Source organism: Phyllobates terribilis, unplaced genomic scaffold (assembly GCF_046119375.1).
Source record: "Phyllobates terribilis strain yellow unplaced genomic scaffold, ASM4611937v1 Scaffold_11__3_contigs__length_659146591, whole genome shotgun sequence".
In the NCBI taxonomy this organism is placed as follows: Eukaryota; Metazoa; Chordata; class Amphibia; order Anura; family Dendrobatidae; genus Phyllobates; species Phyllobates terribilis.
Window position 1 is genome coordinate 246,383,060 of NW_027362771.1, and position 27,009 is coordinate 246,410,068.

At 41.9% G+C, this 27,009-nt stretch overlaps 1 protein-coding gene across 1 annotated transcript in view; it reads right to left on the bottom strand.

The window, feature by feature from the left end:
• Window positions 1-27,009, bottom strand: part of TBC1D22A (TBC1 domain family member 22A) — a 585,912-nt gene that overhangs the window by 272,762 nt on the left and 286,141 nt on the right. Inside the window, exon 10 of the mRNA XM_073652139.1 lies at window positions 22,658-22,733. Coding sequence (XP_073508240.1) covers window positions 22,658-22,733 — 76 coding nt within the window. The remainder of the gene's footprint in view (window positions 1-22,657; window positions 22,734-27,009) is intronic.

Genomic DNA, 27,009 nt, shown 5'->3' on the forward strand with positions numbered 1-27,009 from the left:
ATAAGATGTATGATAGCTAGGGGAAACATTAAGACCCCACTGATCAGTTGAGCAGCGGTCCCACAGTTGCCTAGGTGAATAGAGAACATTCAACCAATGTTCTATGCACTTCCATTGGACTGAAACAAAAATCTTTCCCTGTCAGGACCATAAAAATTAATTTAGCAGTAGTTATACATGCTAAATTTATTTAGCGAGAAAGTATGTTTAACAACTTTAATGATTTATTGCATTTGACTTTTTAGTGCACGCTCTCTTGACAGCTATTACTTTTTAGTTAAGCTGCTGATTTTTGCATCTTAAATTTTAATTTACTCAAAGTGACAAATACAAGAAGCATCAGACACTTTCTTCTAAAGACTACAGAAAATGTAAAACAGAAATTATTTTAATATTAGAATTTAACAATTCTTAAAGAAAAACATGGGAAGGTTATATACTGTTTAACAAAATAGGATTTTGATGGAATCGTATAACAGGTATGTAATGAGCACATGTAAAATAATTTACTAACAATAATTACTTTCTCCAACAGAACAATAAGAGTGGTTTGCAAAGGCTATTTAGTTATTTGCTTAGCAGTACGGTTTGTAGAGCTCTGGTCCAGTGGCCATGGACTTTGAATGTAGTCGCTAGACCGGGATCATGGGCTCAACTTAACTTTTGTTCAACTCCAATGGTTTCTGAATTCTATCACAAGGCGAACATTTCTTTAAAAGCTTGTCAACTTTATATAGCGCACACAATTATGCGCTTAATAAATAAAACTTATAAATGTGTAAAAGTCAAAGAGGTTGTCCTCTTTCAGAAAAACTTGATCCAAGGGCCTGACAAAAAAAAAAAAAAAAAGAAAAAGTTCTTTACTCACCATCCCCAGATCCAGCGCCTAGACAGAACACCTTGCTCACAGTTACTGAGCTCTCCAATTGCCTGCCACACTTTTGAGGTGACTTCAGTGTCATAGCCAATACGGGACACTGGGAAAAGCAGATCAGCGTTGGACCCAGGGATGGAGAGTAAAGCTTTAAAGGTTTATTTGCTTTAACAATGAAAAAATGCGCCCGGGGACCTAGATTTTCTGAAAGGGGACAAAGCCTTTAAGTTGTCAAAGTTCTGCTACACTGATCAGTCCTGTTTTGCCTCAGAACAGAGTTAACATAGTAACTTTGCTGCACAGCATCGCTCAAGGATTTTAGTAAGTGATTGGGTTTGAAGACAGACAGATGTTCGTTATTGAGCCTCCAGAGGCAGGAGTCTGTCGTATTCTTTACCCTATATATTACAAAATCTTACAACTAGAGACGAGCAGATTGATCCATGGAGGTTTGACTCATTTTCTGAAATTCGCTGTTTCACGCGAATTTAAACATTTTGAGATTGTGCTAAAAAAAAAACTTGCACGGCACTACTTACTAACAGAAGCACCAGAGAGCGAATAACGTAATTTTGTTTTGTCACGCAGGCATGCCTATAATGCCCTGCAGCTATGACAGTTTGTATGTCAGGGTCGTTTTCCATCACAAGATTCACTGGGTAAGTCTCTCGCCTGTAGAGTGTAAGCTCTTATGGTCAGCAGGGTCCTCTCTCTCTTGTCTGTATAGTGTAAACTTTTATGATCAGCGGGGTCTTCGCTTTCTCTCTTTACTGTAGACTGTAAGCTCTTCTGGTCACCGGCGATCGATCTCTCTCTCTCTTGCAGAATATAAGCTGTAATGATCAGCAAGGTCCTCACTCTCTTCTATAAAGTAGAGCGTAAGTCCTTAAGGTCAGCGGAGTTCACTCGCATCTACTGTAGAGTGTAACCTCTTATGATCAACAGTTTAAGCTCTTATAATCAGTGGCGTCCTCTTGCGCTCTTCTTTAGATTAGAGTGTAAAGTCTTAAGGTCAGTGGGGTCCTCTCTCCTGTATAGTATAAGCCCTTATGATAAACAGGGTCCTCATTCTCTCTTCTTTAGAGTAGAGGGTAAGCTTTTATGGTCAGAGGGGATCTCTCTATTTCCAGTAGAGTGTAACCTCTTATGATCAACAGAGTCCTCTCTGCTCTGAACAGCAGAGGGTAAGCTCTTTTGTTAAGTTTGGTTCTCTGTCTCTCCTCTCTCCCACGTGTATTTTTTTACCCAGTCAAACCATATCTCACACTTTGCACTGACAAGGAGCAGTACCCAGAAAAACAGTGTCTGCAAATTGAGATTTTGGCTTTTATCCTAAGTCATGTGACAAGGCTTGTTAGAGAGTCGGTATTGAATTTTAGGATTGCTACTTCCTATAGGTGGCACTAGAGTTCTAGTCCTCTTCCTCTCTGAAGAGACCATTTCCACATTTATTCGCTACCAATCAAATTTTTGGGGAAAAGTCGGCAACTCAAATTTCAAAAGATCTGCTAATCTGTAGTTACATGTCACCACAATTGATGCAGATTCGGTGAATGACAGGTGTCATGAACTATAAGGTGTGGGGTATAGTGAAAGGTAATCAGGATTCTTACTGACAGAAATTTCTCTTGTTGAGTGGCAAAAGGATTTAAAAATAAAAAATCATTCATGTAATTTTAAAGAAAATATCTTAATCACAAAACTTTAAATGACTTAAATGCAACTGATAATTTCCCTTTCCCCTGTGAAATGTAGATAAATAGAGCGTTGCTTGGAAATCACTATATCAGTAAATGACAATCAAAGCACCCATGCATTAGAAGCTTTTCTACTTCTATTGAAGGGATTTAACTTTTGATTACAGCATCTTAAACAGTTTCTCTGCATCATTGAACTGTGTATAACTTAAATACATAATTACACATCCAAGATTTTACTAGCTTTGTACAGAACTTATTTAAATGCTCCCGTGTATGAACCGGAAAACTTTGAACACAAAATATAAACCAAGGCCAGCTAAAAAATGCAGAATTATCCCGACAATGGTTCAATTAATCCACAATGTAAAAAAAAATAATCTATGAAATACATCTCTTAACTATGTAAATAATGGTGAGGGCAAAGAGAAGGACAACCAGCTAGAGACCAACTAGAAAAGAAAAAACATTATTATTATTACACTAGGAGTAAGATGAAAACCTTATCATTAACATCAGTATCACTCTATGCCACCTCTCCATTTTCATGGCACTCGTTCACTCTTTAGGGTTCCCAATTTACTGCATCTTTAATACAAATATAAAAAAAACTGATTTGATAAAAAAAAAGGCAACAATATAACGTCCATGCACAGAGATAGAAAGTAACATAAATGGTACATTATGGACACCTTTAAAGTAGCACTCCAGATAAATCTAAGGGGGAGGGTTGTAGATGTGTAAGTGAATGCATATCTGATATTGAGTCGTGTAACATCTCTAAGTCTGGACGTGGCAAATAAAGGATTTCTATTTCGCCTTACAGTGGTATTCCTAGCTCCAAGATTCTATCCCAATATGTAGTAGGTGTAATAATAATAATATTAGAAAATACCTCCAATTAGAAATGAAGTACAGCTCTTCTGCTTCACTATGTCACTTACCCCATGTACAGGGCATTGCAGTAGCTTAAGTAGCCATGGTTACAACCACTAACAACTAACGGTCACTGTATGAGTGGTCATAACCATGGATACCGCAGTTACTGCAATACCCTGCACTGATATGCATTCTATTAATCAGCATGATGTCGTGACTCAGGCCCATAGACAGAGCAGCCTGGAAGAGGTAGAGCTGCTCTGCTGACGCAAGATCAAATGAGGCAGTAGAATTGCTGCCAGGAGCAGTCTGTGACCACTCTGATCTGGCGCTGGGCAGAACAGTCAGGTAATTAACAACTACCTGCTTGCAAGGAGAAAAAAAAAAAAAGATCCCGGATAACTCCTATAAAGAGCAGTTAAAGGGAATCTGTCACCTCCGTGGGAGATATCAGACCTCTACTATGGGCATACAGGTTATAGAAAAGTAAATCTAAACATACCTGTATGGCCCATAGTAGAGGTTTGATTGCAGAGAAAAGTGCACCTCTGTTTTCCACAGGCTTGGCGTCCGGGGCACGCCAAGAAATCTCCGCCTAACTTTTTATTATTCCCCGAAATACCCGCCTATCTGCTTAGTTATCATATCCCCCCTCTGATGCACGTCACAGGGCCCTGTGACTTGCACTGTGCTCCCTGACTTTCCAGCATGCGTGAAGCCCAGCTCACATAGAGCGCGCTTTGCTTCCTCCCGGCCTGTCTCTCCATGCTCTACTATAGCACAGGCGCCGGGAAGTGACAGTGACTACCAGGCGCCTGCGCAATAGAACCCTGCGGCTCAGTGCACGGAGAGACAGGCCGGGATGAAGCAAAGTGTGCCCTATGTGTGCGGCGCTTTGCGCATGCCCGGGAAGTCAGGGAGCACAGTGCAGGTCACAGGGCCCTGTGATGTGCAGGGGAGGGGAGGAATATGATAACTAAGCACATAGGCGGGGATTTCGGGGAATAATAAACAGGAAAGGATTTCTTGGCGTCCCCCGGACGCCAAGCCTGTGGGAAACAGAGGTGATAAAAACACTTTTCTCTGCAATCAAACCTCTACTATGGCCCACACAGGTATGTATAGATTTACTTTTCTATACCTTGTATGCCCATATTAGAGGTCTGATATCTCCCAGAGGGTGACAGATTCCCTTTAACAAGCCTAGATCTCACCAATTGCCCTCATTTTCAATTAGAGAGGTGTTTATCCCATACTTTGTAAATGACGAATACGTGTTAGAGCAGCACAAGATATTAACCTCATTATGTCAGGTGCTGCTGATTTATTGAAGACGTCAATTCAAAAAGATTTATTTACTTGCGGTTTTTATTCAACGCGTTTTCAAGATGAAAGGCGCTTCTTCTTCAGGAAACAACCACATCTTCTTCCCGAAGAAGTAGTGGCTGAAACGTGTTGAATAAAAACTGCAAGTTAATAAATCTTTTTGCGTTGACGCCTTCAATAAATCAGCAGCGCGGGAGGTATCCACAAATTCTCCAGATCCTGACAACCCATGGATTCCCAGGAGCTGATCATAAAAGTTAATACGCCTAATGCTACGGATGAGGTTAGAACAATCTTATAAAAAATACCTTTAATGTTTGTTGCATAAGACCCTATTTGCCCTACTTTCTCCCTAGTGTTTTAACTTTATTATGTGGCATTTGCAGCAATTTTTGAATACGCATTCAATATACCATAAATGTATTATCATTTGTTTTAGAAATATTGTAAAATGCAGTCCCAAAAATGTAAAATTTTCAGACTGGCTATTCACTCAGTTGACAACAAATAATGTAAATTTTACAGCAATACATAGTCTGAAGCACAGGTTTCCTTATAAAAAGAACTTTCCAAATAACTTTGAAAGATGAAGCGTTTATTACCAAACTGTAGCTCCACTTTAACAGCATGTCTAAATTAGCCAACAAAAATCCATGAGAAAATTCTCTGGTGCTTTTTCAGGTAGCAAAATATATATTTAATTGTTTTTAAGTGCACAAGACAAAGACAACATAAAGCAGCTAAACCATGATGTATCCTGAAACTGACTGCTAAGTGAGATCTGCAGATAAATACGTCTTGCTTGTCATTAAAACATGGAAAATGTGACATATCCAACAGAACGACATGGGCTATGCGATTGTAAATGCCTGTGAAAACTGAGAGGCTGACAGGAAGAAAAACCTCTAGAACAAAGCAGAACTTGGAAAGAAAGATACAAATTGAAGTCTTCGTGTTGCTAAGCATTTCATGCAGGTGTTTTAAACTTTTTTGCTTGATTCCTTTAAATAAAAGCAAACTGTCAATTCCTAATACATAGTGATGAAAAGAATAGAATTGGGAAGACCCAATTCTCATAGATTACTGAGACGATGGGGAATTTTTTCCACATTGGAGTATTATTTTTTTTATTAGGGTTTGTCAGTCACACAGTTCCCAAAAATAGAATAATACATGAAAATATAAGCTTAGTCTAGGGTTTAGTGCCAGGTCTTAGGGTAGCTTCATATGCAGCCCAAGTTGCATACATCTCTGGGAATGAAAAGAAGTTTCACCCTATTTGCAGTCTTCATCGGAATATGGGACGAACTGGTCCAAATAATAATTAGATACAAGAAGAATTAAATAGTTGTATCTATCCTATGGGTAATATTCAGGTCATATACTACAAACACAGAAATTTATAAAGGCCAGAATATCTCATCAGCATTCCGGCCACGGTGCCCCTTATTACACCAGCTATTGTCTAGCAGCAGTGCTCCCCTGTTATTCCAGTAATGGTGCCCACTGCCAGCAGGATTTTACACCCCAAAATAATATCATCACCATATAGTACTTGAAATGATGATTACTTCCATACCATAATAACAAATCTGTGTCTCCGTTATCTATCCATTGGCGATGTCTTATGGAAATGAGCTCAAAAGTGCAGGGGCTTGGTTGGCACTTCCAGTTCACCAGCTTCACCAATCTCGTCCTCCTAACAATGCCAGCCTCCTGCCAGTGATTAACAGTTCACTCTTGTCTGTGACTTTCTCTCCCCTGCTGACATCTTAAGCAGGTACCGTCATTTTGGGGATGGTGCATGCCTAGTAATGCCCTGATGACATTGACAGAGCCAGAATATCCATCTACACATGCAACACCCACGGGAATGACAGTGTCTTTGCAAGATGTCAGTTTATGTGACCTGTTTGCCCCGGCTCAGCATCTTGCGCAAATGACATCAAACTAGCAGGAGATAGATGCTTAGATCGATATTCAGGCTCACGAAATGTTATAAGGACCTCACCGCACATGCGCTGTCGGCATAGCAGGTGACAGATTACAGCAATCTGTTATTCACTGGCAGGAGGCTGGCATCGAAAGCAGAAAGTGGCCAGAGAAGCCGGAGAGTTGTAAATGCAGACAAAGCCCCTGCACTTACGAGCTTGAAGGGGTTTTCCCACAAATAAAGTTCATTTTAATCAATAGATCTTGGCATAATAATAACTTCCACAATTGGATGTGTTTAAATAAAATGTTCATGAGCTGAGATAATCTTATAAATGTACCACGGCTGTGTACTGTGTAATGGCTGTGTCTGACCGTGCAGGAACATGGTCTGATCATACCACAGCTCCTGGGCAGGGGAGGGAGCAAAAGAGAATACAGACATTACAACAGGGAATCGTAAATAATTCTCTTTCTTTGAGGTAAAACATTTTTTAAAAAATGGTAGGGAAATGATTTACCCAACACAAGAATCAGCTGTGATCCCCTGCTGTAATGTCTGTATACTCTTTTGCTTCCTCCCCTGCACAGGAGATGTGGTATGATCAGACAATGTCCCTGTACGGTCAGACACAGCCATTACACAGTACACAGCAGGGACACATTTATAAGATTATCTCAGCACAGGAACAGTTTATTTAAACACATCCAATTGTGAAAATTATTATTATTAATAAATGTATTGTTTAAAATCAACTTTAAAAGTAACTTTGTTTGTGGGAAAACCCCTTTAACTGCATAAGAAGTCGCTGATGGATTACAAGACAACGGAAACACAGATTTGTAATATAAAAGGTATGGAAGTAATAATTACAGGTACTTTACGGTGGTGATGATACTCTGGGGTCTAAAAACGACCTGACAGGTTCTCTTTGACTATGCCAGACACAATTCCCCGTTGATAACAAGTAGTGAATTTCAATACAACTATTCCACTGAGCTTAAAGCAAATCTGTCAGCAGGTTTTTGCCATGTAATCTGAGAACAGCATGAGGTAGGGGTTAAAACACAGATTTCAAGGATGTGTCACTTATCAGGCTTGTGCTGCTCTTTTTTTACAATGAAGATTTTATCGCCTGGCGATTATCATTGTCCGGACTACATGGCACATGCTTGCTAGGCTGACCACACCCCCTCCTGTGATAAGCAGCTCACTCTCCATAGACAATATACACAGAGAGGTGGGGTCTAGGAGGGGTTAGCTTTCTGAGCTCTGCTTCATACTGCATCTAATTACTCTGTATCACAACTGTTGCACCCAAAAAACATTGTTGGAATCAGTGTCTCTTTTCCTACATTTATCAGCATCTAGATAAGGCAGAAAAAACAGTTGTTAAAAGATTCCCTTTAACAGACAGTAGCAGTGCAGGGTTTACTGGGATGAATCTGCTTCCTATCACCATGTAGAAGAGTAGCGCAATCTGTCAGCTATTTGCAGCACAGCAGGAGTGGTTTATGCAGTACATGACCCATCCACACACTACCATAACAGAATTTTCAGAGCTCAGATTAGCCTGCTTATTGCATTTGGATTATTATAAATACCAGCGAAGTAAAAAAATATGATACAGCAACTGGAGTAACATTTCTGGTGTAAAGTACACTGTCACCGCATCTTCTTCCTGCTCCAGCTTCTACCAGTTTGGCAGAGGTGACTGAAAGTGGCGTAAAGATGCCAAAGGTCGCAACTTCACGTGGTGCAAAAAACGTGTAGCTTTTCAACATATTTTACACCAGAACTTAAACATTGATGATTTAGGGCCCAAATCTTTCCCAATCATAACAAGAGAGATTTGTGATCAGGCTCAGGCTGTACAAAGTTGCCCATTTGCTTTTTTTTCCCCACGTCATAACATACTGAACTCTTATAACGGATTTAAACTACATTTACATGACAGGTCACGAGGGCCATACAATTATATATTATGGAATGGTAGCAAGTACATGAGCAACTTGTTTTTCTACAAGAAAACATAACGCCTGTGATAATCACCTGACGAGGATGAATTTCCATCCAATATCAGAAAAATTAAGGTTTCTGTGCACTGAATCAAGTAATGTAAAAAAGTAGAAATTATGAGGAATCGATACCAAAAAGATATTAGAAAATTGTATAATCTAAAATTCCCGAAACCAAGAGAGCCCCAGAGGATTTATATGTTCAACTAAAATTTTCACTGTAAAGGTCAATGCTCAAATACTTTTTTTTTTCATTAAAACTGGGAATATTTTACATTGCTAAAAAAAAATGTGCCCCAGAAATTATTTCAATTAAGCAGGTGAAATTATAGGTATAGATTAAGTTTTTAGTAAAAAAAAAAAAAAAGAAAAAAGAAAGACTCGTGTCCAAAATATTTGTGTCATAGAGTTGGAATGCTAACATAATTACCAGATACGCTTCAATCAGCTGACAAATGTACAGATGGAGCCAAACAAGAACATCGCCAAATGTCTAACATCTGCAGAACTTGGATACAAGAGTCCTCAATGGATTCCAATTTTTACAAGAGCCAATTTGCTACACCGGGTTTGTGCAAAGTGCAACATTTCAAAGAGTAAAGGACGGAAAGAGGAAGGTTAAAACATTACTTAACCTTCTTGTGTTAGAAAAATAAGAAATCCACAGGCATGCAACTGGTTATAAAGGACGACAACAGAAGGAAATCATCACTTAAGGGATGCAAACTAACTAGCTCGATTGTCCTTGATGCAGCTTTCCCAATGCTGACTTTAAGAAATTATTTAAAACCAGGATGCTTTGCTAAATGAGAAAAAGGCATTCGGCTATCAATGTAAATAAAGACGCTGCTGAGCATTTCAAGACTGAAAACAGTTGTTCACTGCTAACAAGCACTTTAAATACTTGATTGAATTGCTTGTTTGCTAGTTAATGAAATATCTGACTGGCAACGTTTTATTTGACTGGGTCAGCTGGGTGTCATTTAAGTACAAACAGCTCCAGTGCTCTTTCTGTGCTCCGAGACTGACTACACTAACAGAGAACTAAGGCTATACTATATGAATACAAAATAAAAAAGCCAAACTCTCAGAGGACTTCCTAAAAATAACAGACATGTAATGGCCAGAGTACACGTGGAGACTATATTAGTCTGGGCTTACAGTATTTGAATTTTATGTCAATATCAATCTTGGGACTATACAAAAGTCTTGCAAAATCTCTACTTTATAAGAATGCAGAAGTTCTTTATTTTTTCATTTTTTGATAGCACCTGACCAGTAGTTTAGAGCAAGAACATGAAATAGTTGGCAATAAAAATCGCAGTTAATCAGCAGGATGTAACTGAAAGCATCAAATATTTGCTGCTTTTAAATACAACAAACTCTACTTAACAGGTTTCAGTTATTAGAAGAACTAAGTGGGCAAATCTGTTACAATGACTAGGAGGGAAGAACAGCGTGCTGCCTTTATGGCGTTCAAGTCCAACATATCATGGATAGGCTTTGATAAGATTACTGATGAGGACCAAGCAACCATGGCTCAAAGTGGCACCAATGATCACGTTAAGTCAGTGGAAGGTCTTTAAGTTTTAAGACATAAGCTTAAAAAGGTTATTTCAACAATCACATTATTTTACGCAAAGAACAGTAAATGCATACTTATTTGTAATAAAGAGACTGAGCCCAACATAGAAATTTCTTTCTTGGACCTTTGTGTCTTTTTTATCATCTCTACCTGGCCCTCTGTGCATCCAGCTTCGCATAATGAAATGGGTAGTCCTATTCTTATATGGCAAAAATTGCTACTCCTGAGTACTGAAGACCCCACCACCCTCTTTTGTGTGCAAAAGACTAGCCCACCACTCCGAGTTATCAAACTACTATCTGTTTCTGTAAAATACCCTTTCGGGCCAATTTTATGATCTACATTAGTAGTGCATTTTACATCATTGTTAGCTGGTATATAGCAGAGCTCAACTCTCCTGCAATTCTCCACGAATGAGTTTAATTACTAGACAGCGCAGAGTTGTGTTTGCTGCCTGCTGCTGACAGAACAGTGATTTGAAACTGCAAATGATGCTTTGCTGATGCATATGGCAGAGGATAAGTTTCTGTCACATGCATTATATGTGGTTATATCCAGAGTAAGAAGTTTGTGTTCTTTGAAAAGTGTCGATTAAATAACTGCTTGAATACAGCTTCTGACTTTGGATCCTCATTTCCAAGAAACAGCAGAGCGGAAAAATCCACGTCCTTTTGCTACATCGTCACATGCATTAACAGAACAGCATTTGCAGTTTCACATCCCTGATTTCTCTGCAGCAGGCAACGAAACGCTCAACCCTTTTCTGCCCACCGAATGATATTAGCTCTGCACTATATTAAAGGGGGCTCTGTCCCTTGTCCCTTCCCAGTACGTTATCCCTTACATGAGCAACTCCGTTTCGGACATGTCCCACAGTAGAGCTATACTGGTGGGAAGCCAGCTGAGAGAGACTGCACTGCGCATGATCAACCATGACGATTCTAATGGTAACCGGAGGGTAACTAGAGCCTTGAGTGGACTCCTTTGGGGGGAGTGATGGGTGAATTGGGGCAGATATAAAACAGAGTTATGATTGAACAAGCGGATCCAACAGCAATCATTTTATTTTAGCTGGACAAGTACGGTAAGTACAACTTTTTTCCCAATTAAGAAAAAAAAAAAAAAAAAAAGATTGCTGCAATGTGAATAGTCAGTTTTAAAATGCAACAGTTCTTTATCAGTTTGAAACTGATCCAGTGTTTTTATTTACAAGACTAGTTTCAAACAGATGAATGTACATGTGAACAACGGTCAGACGGCCGTAGATTTTCTCAGCTGAGAGAATTGCGCAGATTATGCTGATGACACTCGGATGAAACTCTGATCAGAGTTTCATCCTGTCAGCAAAGTGTGATAAGCTATAAAAAATTCTCCATCTTCTCTACTCTATGACTCCGCGGAAATCGGATTGCACTTGGATGTCATCTGAGTGCAGTCCAATGTTTTCTACACAGACACAGAGTTGAATGAGCTTAATTTTTTTTAAAAATTCTGTGGAAGCAATGACTGACTTTCATTTGTTCATTTTCATAGATTTTTAATTTATTATTACTTTTGTCAGATTCAAGTTATACTTGTGATCATTGTGGGTTTTTCTTTCATTAAACGAGGGGCACCAACAATTTTGACCACGTGTGTATAACTATAGGTTGAACTTGACGGACTTCTGTTTCTTTTTCAACCTTAGCAACTAAAAATAATGCCATTTAGTACAGAATCAGAGTAACTGCGGAGATCAGAAATAAAATTGATTGCACCGCCACAGTCAATAAAAATTGAAATTGCGTGTATACACAAAGCAAACTTTTTTATTAGAGTAGAAAATGAAAAGGAACTTTAAAAAATGCATTTAGCGGGGTCATATTCGTTAGAGTATCAGTAGGAAAAATTGTGATGCAATCTACCCCAACAAATTTCCCATTGAACCTTTCAAACCTGATTCCATAATCTTCATAAGTCAATGTGCTCAATACTAGGTAGGACTAAACCATGGCTCACACATAGTGTTGAGCGATACCTTCCGATATCAGGAAATATCGTATCGGATTGGATCGGGCCGATACCCAAAAAGTATCGGATATCGCCGATTCCGATACCGGAAACCAATGCAAGTCAATGGGACACAAATATCGGAATGAAAATAAACCCTTTCTTTCCTTGTAGGTTAATTCTACATGAAGTAAAACAACTAAGAATAATGTAGAATGACATGAAAAGCCGGCAATTCATCAGCGGCATACACCGGTACCCGACAATTTACAACAGAAAGAATAGAGCTTCACACATAGATTAGATAGATAGAAACATGTCAGTCACATATATATGAAGTACAGTGACAGTGTTGCTTACTGTACTTGTCATTTAGTGTAAAGGATTTATTAAAAAAAATATTAGTGTTTTCGTGCACCGTCTCTTTAAAAAAGCCGGCCGGCAATTCAGCAGCGGTACCCGACAATTTATAACAGACAGAATACAGCTTCACACATAGATTAGATAGATAGAAACATGTCAGTCACATATATAAGAAGTACAGTGACAGTGTTGCTTACTGTACTTGTCATTTAGTGTAAAGGATTTATTTAAAAAAATAATAGTGTTTTCATGCACCGTCTCTTTAAGAAAGCCGGCCGGCAATTCAGCATCTGTACCCGACAATTTAGAATAGAAAGAATAGAGAATCACACATCGATTAGATAGATAGAAACATGTCAGTCACATATATATGAAGTACAGTGACAGTGTTGATTACTGTACTTGTCATTTAGTGTTAAAATAAAGGATTTATTTAAAAAAAAATTGGCGTGGGGTTCCCCTTAATTTTAGGCTCTAGCGGAGGTTAAGCAGACAGCTGGGGCAAATGTTTGAAGCCTGGGAAGGGGGTAATACCCACGGAGCTTCCCAGGCTACTAATATCAGCCCCCAGCTGAATACCTAGCCTTTACTAGCTATTAAAATGGGGGAACCCCCCAAAAAAAATAACGTGGGGTCCCCCCTAATTTAATAGCTAGCACAGGCTAGGCAGACAGCTGGGGGCTGATATTAATAGCCCAGGAAGGGTGCCATGAATATTGGCCCCCTCCCAGGCTAGAAACACCAGCCGTCAGCCGCCCCAGAAATGGCGCATCCATAGGATGCGCCAATTCTGGCACTTAGCCTCGCTCTTCCACGCTGCCCTGTAGCGGTGGCAGTGGGGTAATAGGGTTGGGGTTGATGTCAGCTTATAATGCCAGCTGACATCAAGCCCAGGTTAGTAATGGAGAGGCGTCTATAAGACACCCCCATTACTAACCCCATAGTCAAAGTTAAAAGAAAACACAAACACCCAGAATAAAGTCCTTTAATTGAAATAAAGACACAATTCTTTATTGTTCTAAATTAAACCATACTTACCATCACGCCCATTCCAGCTGAAGCCAACGATCTCCTGCAATAAAAGTAAAATAATAAAGCAACCTCATCCTTACCTTTCCATGGTTCCCACGACAGCTTCAGCTCTGCTACATCGAGATGACAGGCTGGACCGCAGCAGAACGCTGCCATCCAGCCTGTCATCCCGCAGACACTGAGAAGCGCAGGCATGCTTGCGCTCCTCAGTGTCTCTCTGTGACGTCATCCAGATGAGCCGAGTTCATGTCCAATGAACTCAGCTCACCTCATGCACGTCACTGACAGCGTGGGAAAATTCTCCTGCACTCAGCGCTTCAGCGTGAGAATTCTCCCACGCTGTCAGTGACATACATGAGGTGAGGTCATGTCCAATGAACTCAGCTCACCTCATGCACGTCACTGACAGCGTGGGAAAATTCTCACGCTGAAGTGCTGAGTGCAGGAGAATTTTCCCACGCTGTCAGTGACGTACATGAGGTGAGCTGAGTTCATTGGACATGACCTCGGCTCATCTGGATGCCGTCACAGCCAGACACTGAGGAGTGGAAGTATGCCTGCGCTTTTCAGTGTCTGCGGGATGACAGGATGGATGGCAGCGTTCTGCTGCGGTCCAGCCTGTCATCTCGATGTAGCAGAGCTGAAGCTGTCGTGGGAGCCATGGAAAGGTAAGGATGATGTTGCTTTATTATTTTACTTTTATTGCAGGAGATCGTTGGCTTCAGCTGGAATGGGCGTGATGGTAAGTATGGTTTAATTTAGAACAATAAAGAATTGTGTGTTTATTTCAATTAAAGGACTTTTTTCTGGGTGTTGTGTTTTTTTAAATACTTTACTAGAAATTCATGGTGGTCATGTCTAATATTGGCGTGACCCCATGAATTTCGGGCTTGGGGCCAGTTGATAATGCCAAGCTGGCCTTAACCCCTTTATTACCCAGTGAGCCACCGCACCAGGGCCCTGGATGAGTTGGGTACAGCGCCAGAAGATGGCGCTTCTATGAACGCGCCATTTTCTGGGGCGGCTGCGGACTGCAATTTGCAGCGGGGGTGGCCCAGAAAGCTTGGGTCTCCCTGCGCTGCGGATTCCAGCCCCCAGCTGCCTAGTTGTATCTGGCTGGGCACAAAAATAGGGCGAAGCCCCACGCATTTTTTTTTTTTAATTATTTCATGAAATTCATGGAATAATTAAGAAAAAAAGGGCTTCCCTATATTGTTGTGTCCAACCAGGTACAAATAGGCAGCTGGTGGTTGGGGGCAGCCCGTTCCTGCCTGCTGTACCTGACTGGACACAAATATAGGGCGAAGCCCCACATAATTTTTTTTTAATTATTTCATGAATTTCCTGAAATAATTAAAAAAAAATTGACGTGGGGCTTTGCACTATATTTGGGTCCAGCCAGGTACAGCAGGCAGGAACGGGCTGCCCCCAACCACCAGCTGCCTATTTGTACCTGGTTGGACACAACAATATAGGGAAGCCCTTTTTTTCTTAATTATTCCATGAATTTCATGAAATAATTAAAAAAAAAAAAACGTGGAGCTTCTCCCTATTTTTGTGTCCAGCCAGGTACAACTAGGCAGCTGGGGGATGGAATCTGCAGCGCAGGGAGGCCCAAGCTTTCTGCCCCCCGCTGAAAATTGCAGTCCGCAGCCGCCCCAGAAAATGGCGCGTTCATAGAAGCTGGATGCTGTACCTGGCTGGCATACAAAAATATGGCGAAGCCCACGTCAAAAGTTTTGGGAAAAATTAATTAAAAAATAAATAATAATTTAGGGACTGCATCTTTATTAACTCCTCAAATGTCATTTAGTGTTAAAATAATGGATTTATTTTAAAAAAAAATGGCGTGGGATCCCCCATAATTTTAGTCTCTAGCGGAGGTTAAGAAGACGGCTGGGGCAGATGTTTGAAGCCTGGGAAGGGGGTAAAACCCACGGAGCTTCCCAGGCTACTAATATCAGCCCCCAGCTGAATACCTAGCCTTTACTAGGTATTAAAATGGGGGACCCCCCCAAAAAAAATGACGTGGGGTCCCCCCTATTTTAATAGCTAGCAAAGGCTAGGCAGACAGCTGGGGGCTGATATTAATAGCCCAGGAAGGGTGCCATGAATATTGGCCCCCTCCCAGGCTAGAAACACCAGTCGTCAGCCGCCCCAGAAATGGCGCATCCATAGGATGCGCCAACTCTGGCACTTAGCCTCGCTCTTCCACGCTGCCCTGGTGCGGTGGCAGGGGGTAATAGTGGTGGGGTTCATGTCAGCGCCAGCTGCCATGAAGCCCAGGTTAGTAATGATGGGCGTCTATAAGACACCCCCATTACTAACCTACAAAGTGTTAAAAAGAAAAAACACACTACACCCAGAAAAAAATAATTTATTTGAAATAAAACACACAATTTTATTTAATTCTTAGTTTACTAAAAATAATAGCTACCTGTCCACGTTCCTGCGCTGATCTCCCATGCACAGCTGTCACATCTGGAGATGGTGACAGCTGTGCATGGCTGCTGTAAGCTCACGCTGCCGGGAACACGTCCGCTCCCGGCAGCGGGAGCCACTGACTGAGGTCACCGGAGTGCATTCAGGTAGCGCAGCTCCGGAGACCTCCTTTACGGCACTGCTGTACCGTGGGAATTTCTCACGATACAGCAGGGCCGTAAAGGAGCTAACCGGAGCAGCGCTGCCTGAACTCCGGTGAACCCTTACGGCCCCGTCATTCTAGCGGCGGCGGCGGTTCAGAGCGGTCACATTCTATGTGGCTGCTCTGAACTGGAGATCTTCGTGGGACACTCGTGGACTGCTACGGAGGGGTAAGGATAAGGTTGTGGTTTATTATTTTATATTTTATTACAGGAGATCGATGGCTTCGGGGAATTAGGTGTCTAGGTGAGTATAGGTGTAGTTTTTTATTTTTTACTTTATTTTAGGTGGCGATCGGCGGGGACAGGTAATGTATGAACTAATTTATTGTAGGCAACCACTGGCCACCAATGACATGTATTTAACATTTATTGGGGACACAGTAGGGCAATTTAAATAGCAGGATCAGGCTGATGGGAACTACTGCTCTCATCGAGCTGATCCTGCTGGCACGAGTAGACGGGGGACAGACATAGGCCGATGGGAGTAGTAGTGTCACATCGGCCTATGTCTGCCTGCACGCACACACCCGCACACATCGCACAGACACCGCACACATCGCACAGACACCGCACACACCCCCAGACATCGCACAGACACCGCGCACACCCGCACACATCGCACAGACACCGCGCACATCGCACAGACACCGCGCACACCCGCACACATCACACAGACACCGCACACACCCGCACAAACATCGCGCACACACCCCGCACACACACTAATCATGACGGTCTGATCGTCTGGGAGGTGAGGCTGACCTGTGCGGCCGTGGGAAAGTTCATGTGAGTTCATGCAGTCAAGCATGAACTCACATGAACCCTCTGAGGGCAACGCGGCGACTTCAAATGAACAGCTGATCGGCATCACCTGATACCTCAGCTGTTCATTTGAAATAACCGGCGGGAAAGCGCAGCACAGAACGGGAAAGCCGGCGGTGAAGTCTTTTCACTGCCGGCTTCCCCGCCCGGGTCCTTCACTCCCCGCTCCTTGGAGTTGCGCTCCCCGCCCGGTCCTAACTTACGATCGGGATGGGAGGTGGCGAGGGGAGCGGAGGATCGGGGTGGGAGGCTGCGGGGAAGCAGTATGGGGCTGTGTGATTGTTTAAAAGCCGGCGGCTTTATACCGCCCGCCGGCTTTTAAACAATCAGGAGAATTCTCCCCCGCTGGGATGGCATTCTGATGACAGGCTGGATCGCGCTGCCATCCAACTTGTCATCCTTCACAGACACTGCAGAGCGTAGGCATTATGGGAACTTCCGATTCCGGTATCCGATATTGTAAAAGTATCGGAATTAAGTATCGGAATTCCGATACCGCGAATATCGGCCGATACCCGATATTACAGTATCGGAATGCTCAACACTACTCACACATATAATCTAGTGCAAACCAGTGCTTCCAGCTAAAGAGAGGTAACTGGTGAATAATGTATCGAGAACTATGATAAAACAAAGGTTTTATATTTAGCCAATGCCAGGGGTGGAAGCTAAAGAGAACAAATGTACAGAGGAATACTAGTCTTTTTTTGCATTTACTTCTGGTTTTGACTGAATAAGGCACATCAAAAACGGTTCTGTTCCTGTGCCAGGCCAAATGGTTTGCCTATAGCAGATGAAACAGAGTTTTGCAAGGAAGCAAGACAGCAAACCATTGGAAATCAGATAAGTGTATTATTACCAGGTAAACTACATGTCAACATAATCCTGTTACCTGCGGCCAACAATTTATTCCAAATGAAGAGCAATTAACAACTAAACTGTGTAAATCAAAATCCCGCCTTGAATTTGTAGGTGTATCAGCAACTGAAGATATCGTATAATATACACTGCTCAAAAAAAATAAAGGGAACACTTAAACAACAGAATATAACTCCAAGTAAATCAAACTTCTGTGAAATCAAACTGTCCACTTAGGAAGCAACACTGATTGACAATCAATTTCACATGCTGTTGTGCAAATGGAATAGACAATAGATGGAAATTATTGCCAATTATCAAGACACACTCAATAAAGGAGTGGTTCTGCAGGTGGGGACCACAGACCACATGTCAGTACCAATGCTTTCTGGCTGATGTTTTGGTCACTTTTGAATGTTGGTTGTGTTTTCACACTCGTGGTAGCATGAGACGGACTCTACAATCCACAGAAGTTCCTCAGGTAGTGCAGCTCATCCAGGATGGCACATCAATGTGATCTGTGGCAAGAAGGTTTTCTGTGTCTGTCAGCATAGAGTCCAGAGGCTGGAGGCGCTACCAGGAGACAGGCCAGTACACCAGGAGACGTGGAGGGGGTCAGAAGAGGGCAACAACCCAGCACCAGGACCGCTACCTCTGCCTTTGTGCAAGGAGTTACAGGAGGAGCACTGCCAGAGCCCTGCAAAATGACCTCCAGCAGGCCACAAATGTGCATGTGTCTGCACAAACGGTTAGAAACCTACTCCATGAGGGTGGTATGAGGGCCCGACGTCCACAGATGGGGGTTGTGCTCACAGCCCAACACCGTGCAGGACGCTTGGCATTTGCCACAGAACACCAGGATTGGCAAAGTCGCCACTGGCGCCCTGTGCTCTTCACAGATGAAAGCAGGTTCACACTGAGCACATGACAGACGTGACAGTCTGGAGACGCCGTGGAGAGCGATCTGCTGCCTGAAACATCCTTCAGCATGACCGGTTTGGCAGTGGGTCAGTAATGGTGTGGGGTGCCATTTCTTTAGAGGGCCGCACAACCCTCCATGTGCTCGCCAGAGGTAGCCTGACTGCCATTAGGCACCGAGATGAGATCCTCAGACCCCTTGTGAGACCATATGCTGGTTCGGTTGGCCCTGGGTTCCTCCTAATGCAGGACAATGCCAGACCTCATGTGGCTGGAGTGTGTCAGCAGTTCCTGCAAGATGAAGGCATTGAAGCTATGGACTGGCCCGCCCGTTCCCCAGACCTGAATCCGATTAAGCACATCTGGGACATCATGTCTCGCTCCATCCACCAACGTCACGTTGCACCACAGACTGTCCAGGAGTTGGCGGATGCTTTAGTCCAGGTCTGGGAGGAGATCCCACAGGAGATCATCCGCAACCTCATCAGGAGCATGCCCAGGCGTTGTAGGGAGGTCATACAGGCACGTGGAGGCCACACACAATACTGAGCCTCATTTTGACTTGTTTTAAGGACATTACATCAAAGTTGGATCAGCCTGTAGTGTGTTTTTCCACTTTAATTTTGGGGGTGACTCCAAATCCAGGCCTCCATTGGTTAATAAAATTGATTTCCATTGATTTTTGTGTGATTTTGTTGTCAGCACATTCAACTTTGTACAGAACAAAGTTTTCAATGAGAATATTTCATTCATTCAGATCTAGGATGTGTTATTTGAGTGTTCCCTTTATTGTTTTGAGCAGTGTATAATTTCATTATTATCATTTTATAACACTTATGAGCATGAAATGTAAAGCATTGACGTGGCTGTCTGAAAGTTTAAAAGGTATTTATTGGAAAAGTATAAAAATTGAGACATTCTCTACAGTGTGTTCCTGGGTACATGTGGAAGATAACCTGATAGAATTGTAGCAGTGTCTGAACAAAGCATCAGTCAGACACTAAAACTAGCCTACCCCAACTACACTTGCCTCATCTGGGATCGGATTCATTCTACAGGATGGGACAGGCTCAATAAAGACTTTTATTGAAGTTGTAAGTGCCTTGGCGCACAATACTGCAACGAACGTTTAAACAATTATAAGGGTTTAAGCTTAAAACTTTGCAGTGACCAATAGGTAGTCCTAAATAGTAACCCCTCTTCTCTGTATTCTTGCCTGAGTTACTGCAGACAGGGGAGACGGCAGGATGAATAGTTATGGTTACTGTCCGCTGTAAAATCCTATTCAGTTACAATCCCTGCTGTATATTAGACATGGAGCTGGTGCAGGCAGTGAAATCTTCGGTGGGTTACTACAAAGAGCAGCTTATAGCTGCAAGGGGCGATGAACAGAACTGAAAACATGCTGATGATGGTGCAGTAGAGCCGACTTGCGGAGTTGGAGGACAGGGATTTCACTATTGTACAGTGAGGGGGTAAATATTGTGGACTGCGCAGAGATGGAGGTGAGGAGGGCAAAGAGGGGTCTGGGAATAAGCTGTACATGAAAGAAAGATCCCTACCTGCTCTACACACAATATTTCACAGCAAACAGAAGCAAATCCCTGTCCCATTTCTTGCCATCGGTTTTGATTTTTCTGTAACTAAAAACGGATTTATCCGAACAACAGTGTCCAGCACTTTAGAGCATTTTCTTTACAGGGATTAGTCAACATTTTCTGTAAATGAAGTGATTTACAATTTTCCTATTTAGTACACTGGCTATCCAATCACATTTAATAACATTATCTGAATCTTTTTAAAGTCTGCTATAAGCATTTAAAGGGAATCTGTCATGTCCAATAACACTATTCATCTATTCACTAGCGTTACGTTATGAATGAGCCCGGCTGCTGTACTGAAAGTGCAATAAATTAACTTTATTCCTCCCGGGAGCTGTCGGCTTTCAGTCATGTAGGCGTGACCGGAGCAATCACAGTGACCACTCACAGCACTGAGAGGGACGACTGTAAGCACGTCCCACCACTGACCGGCAGCCGGCTCAGCATTGCATCAGTACGGAGAGAATTTACAATTAGTGCCGGGACGTGATTACAGACACCACTCTTGGTGCTCTTAACGGTGATTGTACTTGCTCCGGGTACGACTGCAGGAGTGAAAGCCGGTCGCTCCCGGGAGAAATAAAGTTAATTTTGTCCCGAGTGTCGCACTTTCAGCACAGCATCCGGGCACCTTCAGAACTAGATAAACCTGCACATTAGCAACATATCTGCAGAGTAATAGTGTTATCAGACCTGAGACGTTCCCTTTAATGATAAAGTGTGATAAAGTACACAATGGATCCATCAATTCTACTGTTAAAACATTTCACTCTATATCTTTTGTAACAGTTATGATGGGTATCAGAGCTCAGTCCCATTTTCTTGAATGAGATTACTCCAGGGTGACGCCAAGCACAGTCGCTACTAAAAGAATGAAGCCCTTCCTGGTAAACGATGAAGGGTATGTGGCAGCCCCCTCCAAACGGCTGATCAACAAGAGGCCATGACGAGCAGAAGATCCCTTTTAAAACTTATTAACCCTAACAGTTTCTATCTCTACAGCATTTGAACTCAATAATAGTTTCCCATTGTCATAACATTAGATATATCAATAAGAATCTAGAAAAAGAGAAACTTGTTTTAGTATCTAATCCGCATTTTTTGACATACAAAGAATAACATAAGCTTTGTCAAAAAGAAGTTGCCATGGCCTTGCGTTACTTTTTTTGTTGATCACTATTCTCCAACAGAAAAAATGAGAACAGAGATTCCGGTGTGAAGACTTTGTTTTCTGAAGTTTTTCCTTTTGTTCATGTTCAGGACATAAATTCCTTTGTATTTATGTGGGCTCTAAAATATTCAAGTCCTTTAGAGTGAGATCTTGCATTTAAAGACTAAGTAACATAAAAACAGATGGAATTAATCTTTTAACAAGATTCTTTTAAGCTATTTCTGGAAGAAGGAAAAAAAAATCATTTTTTGTTGTTTTCAGTTCCATCATTGACAAGTAAGTGTCACAAAAAGCTTAGTTCTGCTTGGCATCACTTTGTTAATACCCTGTTCATTAATTTAACAAACTATCCAGAGAATATGTTAAGAATGGCCAAGCATTATCTGTAGAATTTCTTTTAATTAAATTTTGCAATGGCATGATGACAGTCAGCATCTCACAAAGGGAATTCTTTTCAGAACAGGGAGGTCTAAGTACAAATCATATTTGCACACACAATTCATTTCAAACTTTACTGACACTTTCCTTATTAGTACTGCAATAAAAATGTATAGACTGAGAAGTAGGTGTAAGAATCAACAGAAAACCTCACAAACAGGCACCATAAGCAAGTGGAGGCTCTATGAAATTAATCAATCACCGAGCTTTGCTTAAAATGGAAGATGTTTCATTGTATTTGGTCTTTCCATTGCTGCAAGATTGCAATTGAATTTTTATTATGGAAGCTTAATACAAATAATGGAAGGTGCTCATGGTCTACTAGCTTCTCTTTAAATGATGCATAGTAGAAGTAATTCAAGCCCTGCTAAGCACTATGCTGATTGAGAATGACATGCCATATGAGAAGCGGAGGAAGACTGGCAGAGCACATAATTGCACGGATAGGAGTAGTACAATCACTTAGTACTGTAAATATACCTTGCCAAAACTGCTTTAAGCAACTCACCATCAATGCGGCTAACCAGCTCCTCCAACATTTTCACTTTTTTCTGAATCCCTGGTTGTGCAAAAGTGTAGTTATCCTAAAAGGAAAAAAGGATAGAAATAAATGAATGCAAACCTAGTAAAATGATTAGGTGTTACAATGCTACATGCATTTGACCATGATAGATTGTAAGTTCAGACATATTGTAACGTGGGTGGGTGTGGACCCACTGCGCAACTGGCCAGGCTTACCATGGAGGGGAGTAACTAAGGGACTACCTGTTATGCGCTAGAGCCTCTGATGGGGAGGATAGGTTTGGCAGCAGGTAGTCACCATGTACCACTCTCCAAGGCAGTCCCTGGGTCTGCAGCAGATGACCCGGAGGGTCAGAAACTTGGGTATGAGGTACAGGTGGACGAAGGCAAGGACGTAGTCAGACAATCCGAGGTCAGGGCAAGCAGCACAGGTTCAACATACGTAGCCGAGATCAGGAACGGAGAGATCAGGATAAATAGTAAAACAGCCGGTTCAATATAAGGAGAAACCGAAAGAACATGCACCAACAGGATCTAGAGATAAGCAACAAGGAACCTACGTTCAGGCAAGGTGTGAGCTGCTTAATAAACCCCCTGCTGTCTATGGATAGGCTAGAGAAGTTAACCTCTGCAGGACACCAGTGGTTTCGTTCCTGTAAAGTCTGGCCGCACCTCCCTATAAGTTGGGTGGAGATTCACCAGCAGCAGTAGGATGGCGCAGAGCTGGAAAGGCTGCAAGAGGCAGCCAACGAAATGACCAGAGACTAGGAGGAGCAGAGAGGTGACCACAATGAGTAGAGCGGCACTCACTGCCAAGGCGAATAGCCGACGTGACATATATTAAGTCCCTTTTTCTTTTGTAGTTTTATTTATTTGGTACATTGCTGGTTACCAAAAGTGCTAAAAAATATTCCACTATTAGTCAGTGTTCACATCTGCACTAGGAGCTCTGTATAGAGCCTCCATCACAGATAAAGCCACACTTGGAAAATAGAGCATCAAGCAGGATTAATTTCTCCAACCAAGCAAACAACACTTTGGCTAAACTAGAAAGACCCCTTTACAAGTCAGTGTGATCTATTAGACGCCGGCTGTATTTATTTTGCAACAGAGCGACATAGCGTTGTAATTTTATGCATATACTGAAGCTATAATTTAATATGAACAGTGCTTTACTAAAGGTTACCACTCGTATTAAAGACAGGCGTTTATACATTCTTTAAATTCTACTTTGATATTTCCTCACATAAAGTCCTCTCAAGCATTCTTCAAACAAAAAAAAAAAAAGAGTGAAAAGGAATTAACCCCTTCGCGACCTTGGGATTTTAAGTTTTTGCATTTTCGTTTTTTGCTCCCCTTGTTCCCAGAGCCATAGAGTTTTTATTTTTTGGGCAATAAGGCCATGTGATGGTTTATTTTTTGCGGGACGAGTTGTACTTTTAAACACCATTACTAGTTCTACCATATCGTGTACTGGAAAACGGGAAAAAAAATCCAAGTGCGGTGAAATTGCAAAAAAAAATGCAATTCCACAGTTTTTTGGTTTTTTTTCTTTCCACGTTCACTGGATTCTAAAACTGACCTGCAATTATTATTCTCCATGTCATTACGAGTTTGTTGATACCAAACATGTATAGGTTCTTTTTCATTTAAGTGGTGAAAAAAAATCCAAATTTTGCTAAAAAAAAAAAAAAAAATGGTGCCCGTAGCGTCTCCATTTTTCAGGATCTGGGGCTGGATCAGGGCTTATTTTTTTGCGCGCCGGGCTGACATTTTTATTGATACCATTTTGTGGTAGATCCGATGTTTTGATCGCCCATTATTGCATCTTATTGCAATGTTGCGGCAACCAAATAAACTTAATTCTGGAGTTTGGAATTTTTTTCTCATTTCGCCGTTTACCGATCGGATTCATTCTTTTTTTATATTGATAGATCGGGCGATTCTGAACGCGGCGATACCAAATATGTGTATGTGGGGTTTATTTTTTATTTTATTTTGAAAGGGGCGAAAGGGGGGTGATTTAAACGTTTATATTTTTTTCTTTTTTTTTTTTATTTTTTAAAACATTTTTTTTTTAATTTTTGCTTGCTTCTATAGCCTTTAATTCCAGTCCTCAAGGCCCACCAACAGGTCATGTTTTTAGGATTTCCTTAGTATTACACAGGTGATGGAATTATTGCCTGTGCAGGTACTACAATTATCACCTGAGCAATAGTAAGGAAATCCTGAAAACATGACCTGCTGGTGGGCCTTGAGGACTGGAGTTGGGGAACCCTGCAATAGAGGAGCCAGCTGGGACTGAGGAACAGAGGTGGACATATCATTGGTGCATCCTGTGCGGCTGCACAGAGGCCCGAGAGGTAAGGGGGCCCATTTCAAAGCAGGTGCAATTTTACATTTTTAGGAGCTCTTAGGCTGCAAAGGGCCCATATATTTTTCTTGCACAGGGGCTATTTTTTTGTCCGTGTCCGCAAGTGCAGAGGAACATACTTGTACATGGTTATAAGATGAATATCTTAAAAACCATGCATTATTTTAAAGTGGGAATAAACTCATAGAAGGTCAAAAATGTTATAAATAGACATATGATAGCGGCACAGCCCCTGTAAAAGGGTTAAAGGGTTCCCTAGCACTACTTGTTTGCACATCTTGAGGTAAGTTGTGTTAAAGGGGCTATCCTGTCCACATCAATAAGTCTGGAGTCACGTCGTATGACTGCAGACTTATGAACAGTGCGCTGCGGGAATTCACCGGATTCTGAGGCGGTGTAACAGGCCAGTTTCACCCCCCCGCCCAGAATATACCCTGGGGTATAAATTGGCCTAGGCCAGATTATACCCCTCCGGGTCAGAATATACCCCAGCTGCTGTAGATCAGATTTTTCACGCTTTTGAGAACCATTGAGTGATATACTTAATAACGGGGCCCCAGTCAGTGCACAGGGCCCCAGGTAGCACACAGGGGGCAGAGACAGAGCGCAAGGGGGGGGGGGAGAAAGCACGCAGGGCCCCTGTGAGCTTTCTCTGCACCCCTGTGCGCTGTCTCTGCCCCACTGTGTGCTATCTGGGACCCCCTGTGCAACGTCTGGGGCCCCGTTCTTGAGTATATCACTCAATGGTTCTCATAGGCATGAAAAATCTGATCTACAGCAGCAGGGGTATATTCTGGCCCGGAGGAGTATAATCTGGCATAGGCCAATTTATACCACAGGGTACAGCTTGGCCTAGGCTATAATATACCCATGGTCTATATTCCTCTACGGTAGCATATTAGTGCGTTTTTGCTGCTGCAGTGCTACAGTATATATAGATGCACATACACAAACCATATACCATTTCATGCGGCTTTTTTGTCAGATTTTGATGTGGTCTGCAGAAGATTTTCCTCTTCCATGTGACACAGAGAAATCTGCTGTGATTCTGCACAAAAAATCCACATCATTGGGAAGCGGATTTTGATACAGATTGGCTGCTGATTTTTTCCCTGTGGAAAATCAGCAGCAAATCTAGTGCATGAGAACGGGTGGACTAGACTTACAGCATGTGTTGGAGGCATTACATTGAACTGACAGTGGATGGTGCAGTTCCAACAGTGCATAGTTAATGTTATGTGTTGTAACTTGTTATGTATGCTTCTCCCTGCTCTCTATGATATGCACTTTAAGTTCTCCATGTGAGTTCCTATTCTATCCTGATAAGGTATATAAAGTGAACTTGGAACACCTCCAACAAAAAAATAAGTTTTCCAATTTTGACAACAATGGAAGACCAACTGTATGATCAGCTTTTGAGATTCTACACTGCAACAGAACAAAAGTACCCCCAGTGGATCTATGATCTACCTCCAGAGAAACGTTCAAATGCCAAGTCCCAGTTTAGACAAACATCTAAGTCACATCGAGCAGAGAAAGGGATTATTTACTATGGAAAAAAGGAGGTTCTCACTAAAAGCCAACTGCCAAATATCCTGAAGGCCTGTCATGACAACCCAACTTCTGGTGGCCATTTTGGCAGAGATAAAACATTTGCCAAAATTTCTGATTGTTATTACTGGAAGGGAATGAAGAACTATGTTCACCAACATGTCAAAGCTGTGAAAAATGTTTTGTCACAAGTCCCAAAATCAGCAAAGAAGCTCCACCACTCAACAGTATACCAGTGCCTGGAAAAGTATAGAGCTTAGTTGAGATTGATATGATCGGTCCTCTTCAGGAAACATCAAACGGCAACAAATATACATAGTTGTTGTCACTGATCATTTCTCCAAGTGGACTGAAGCAACAGCTGTTCCAGACAAGAGTGCCATGCCAGTAGCAAAATTTTTGGACACCATTAT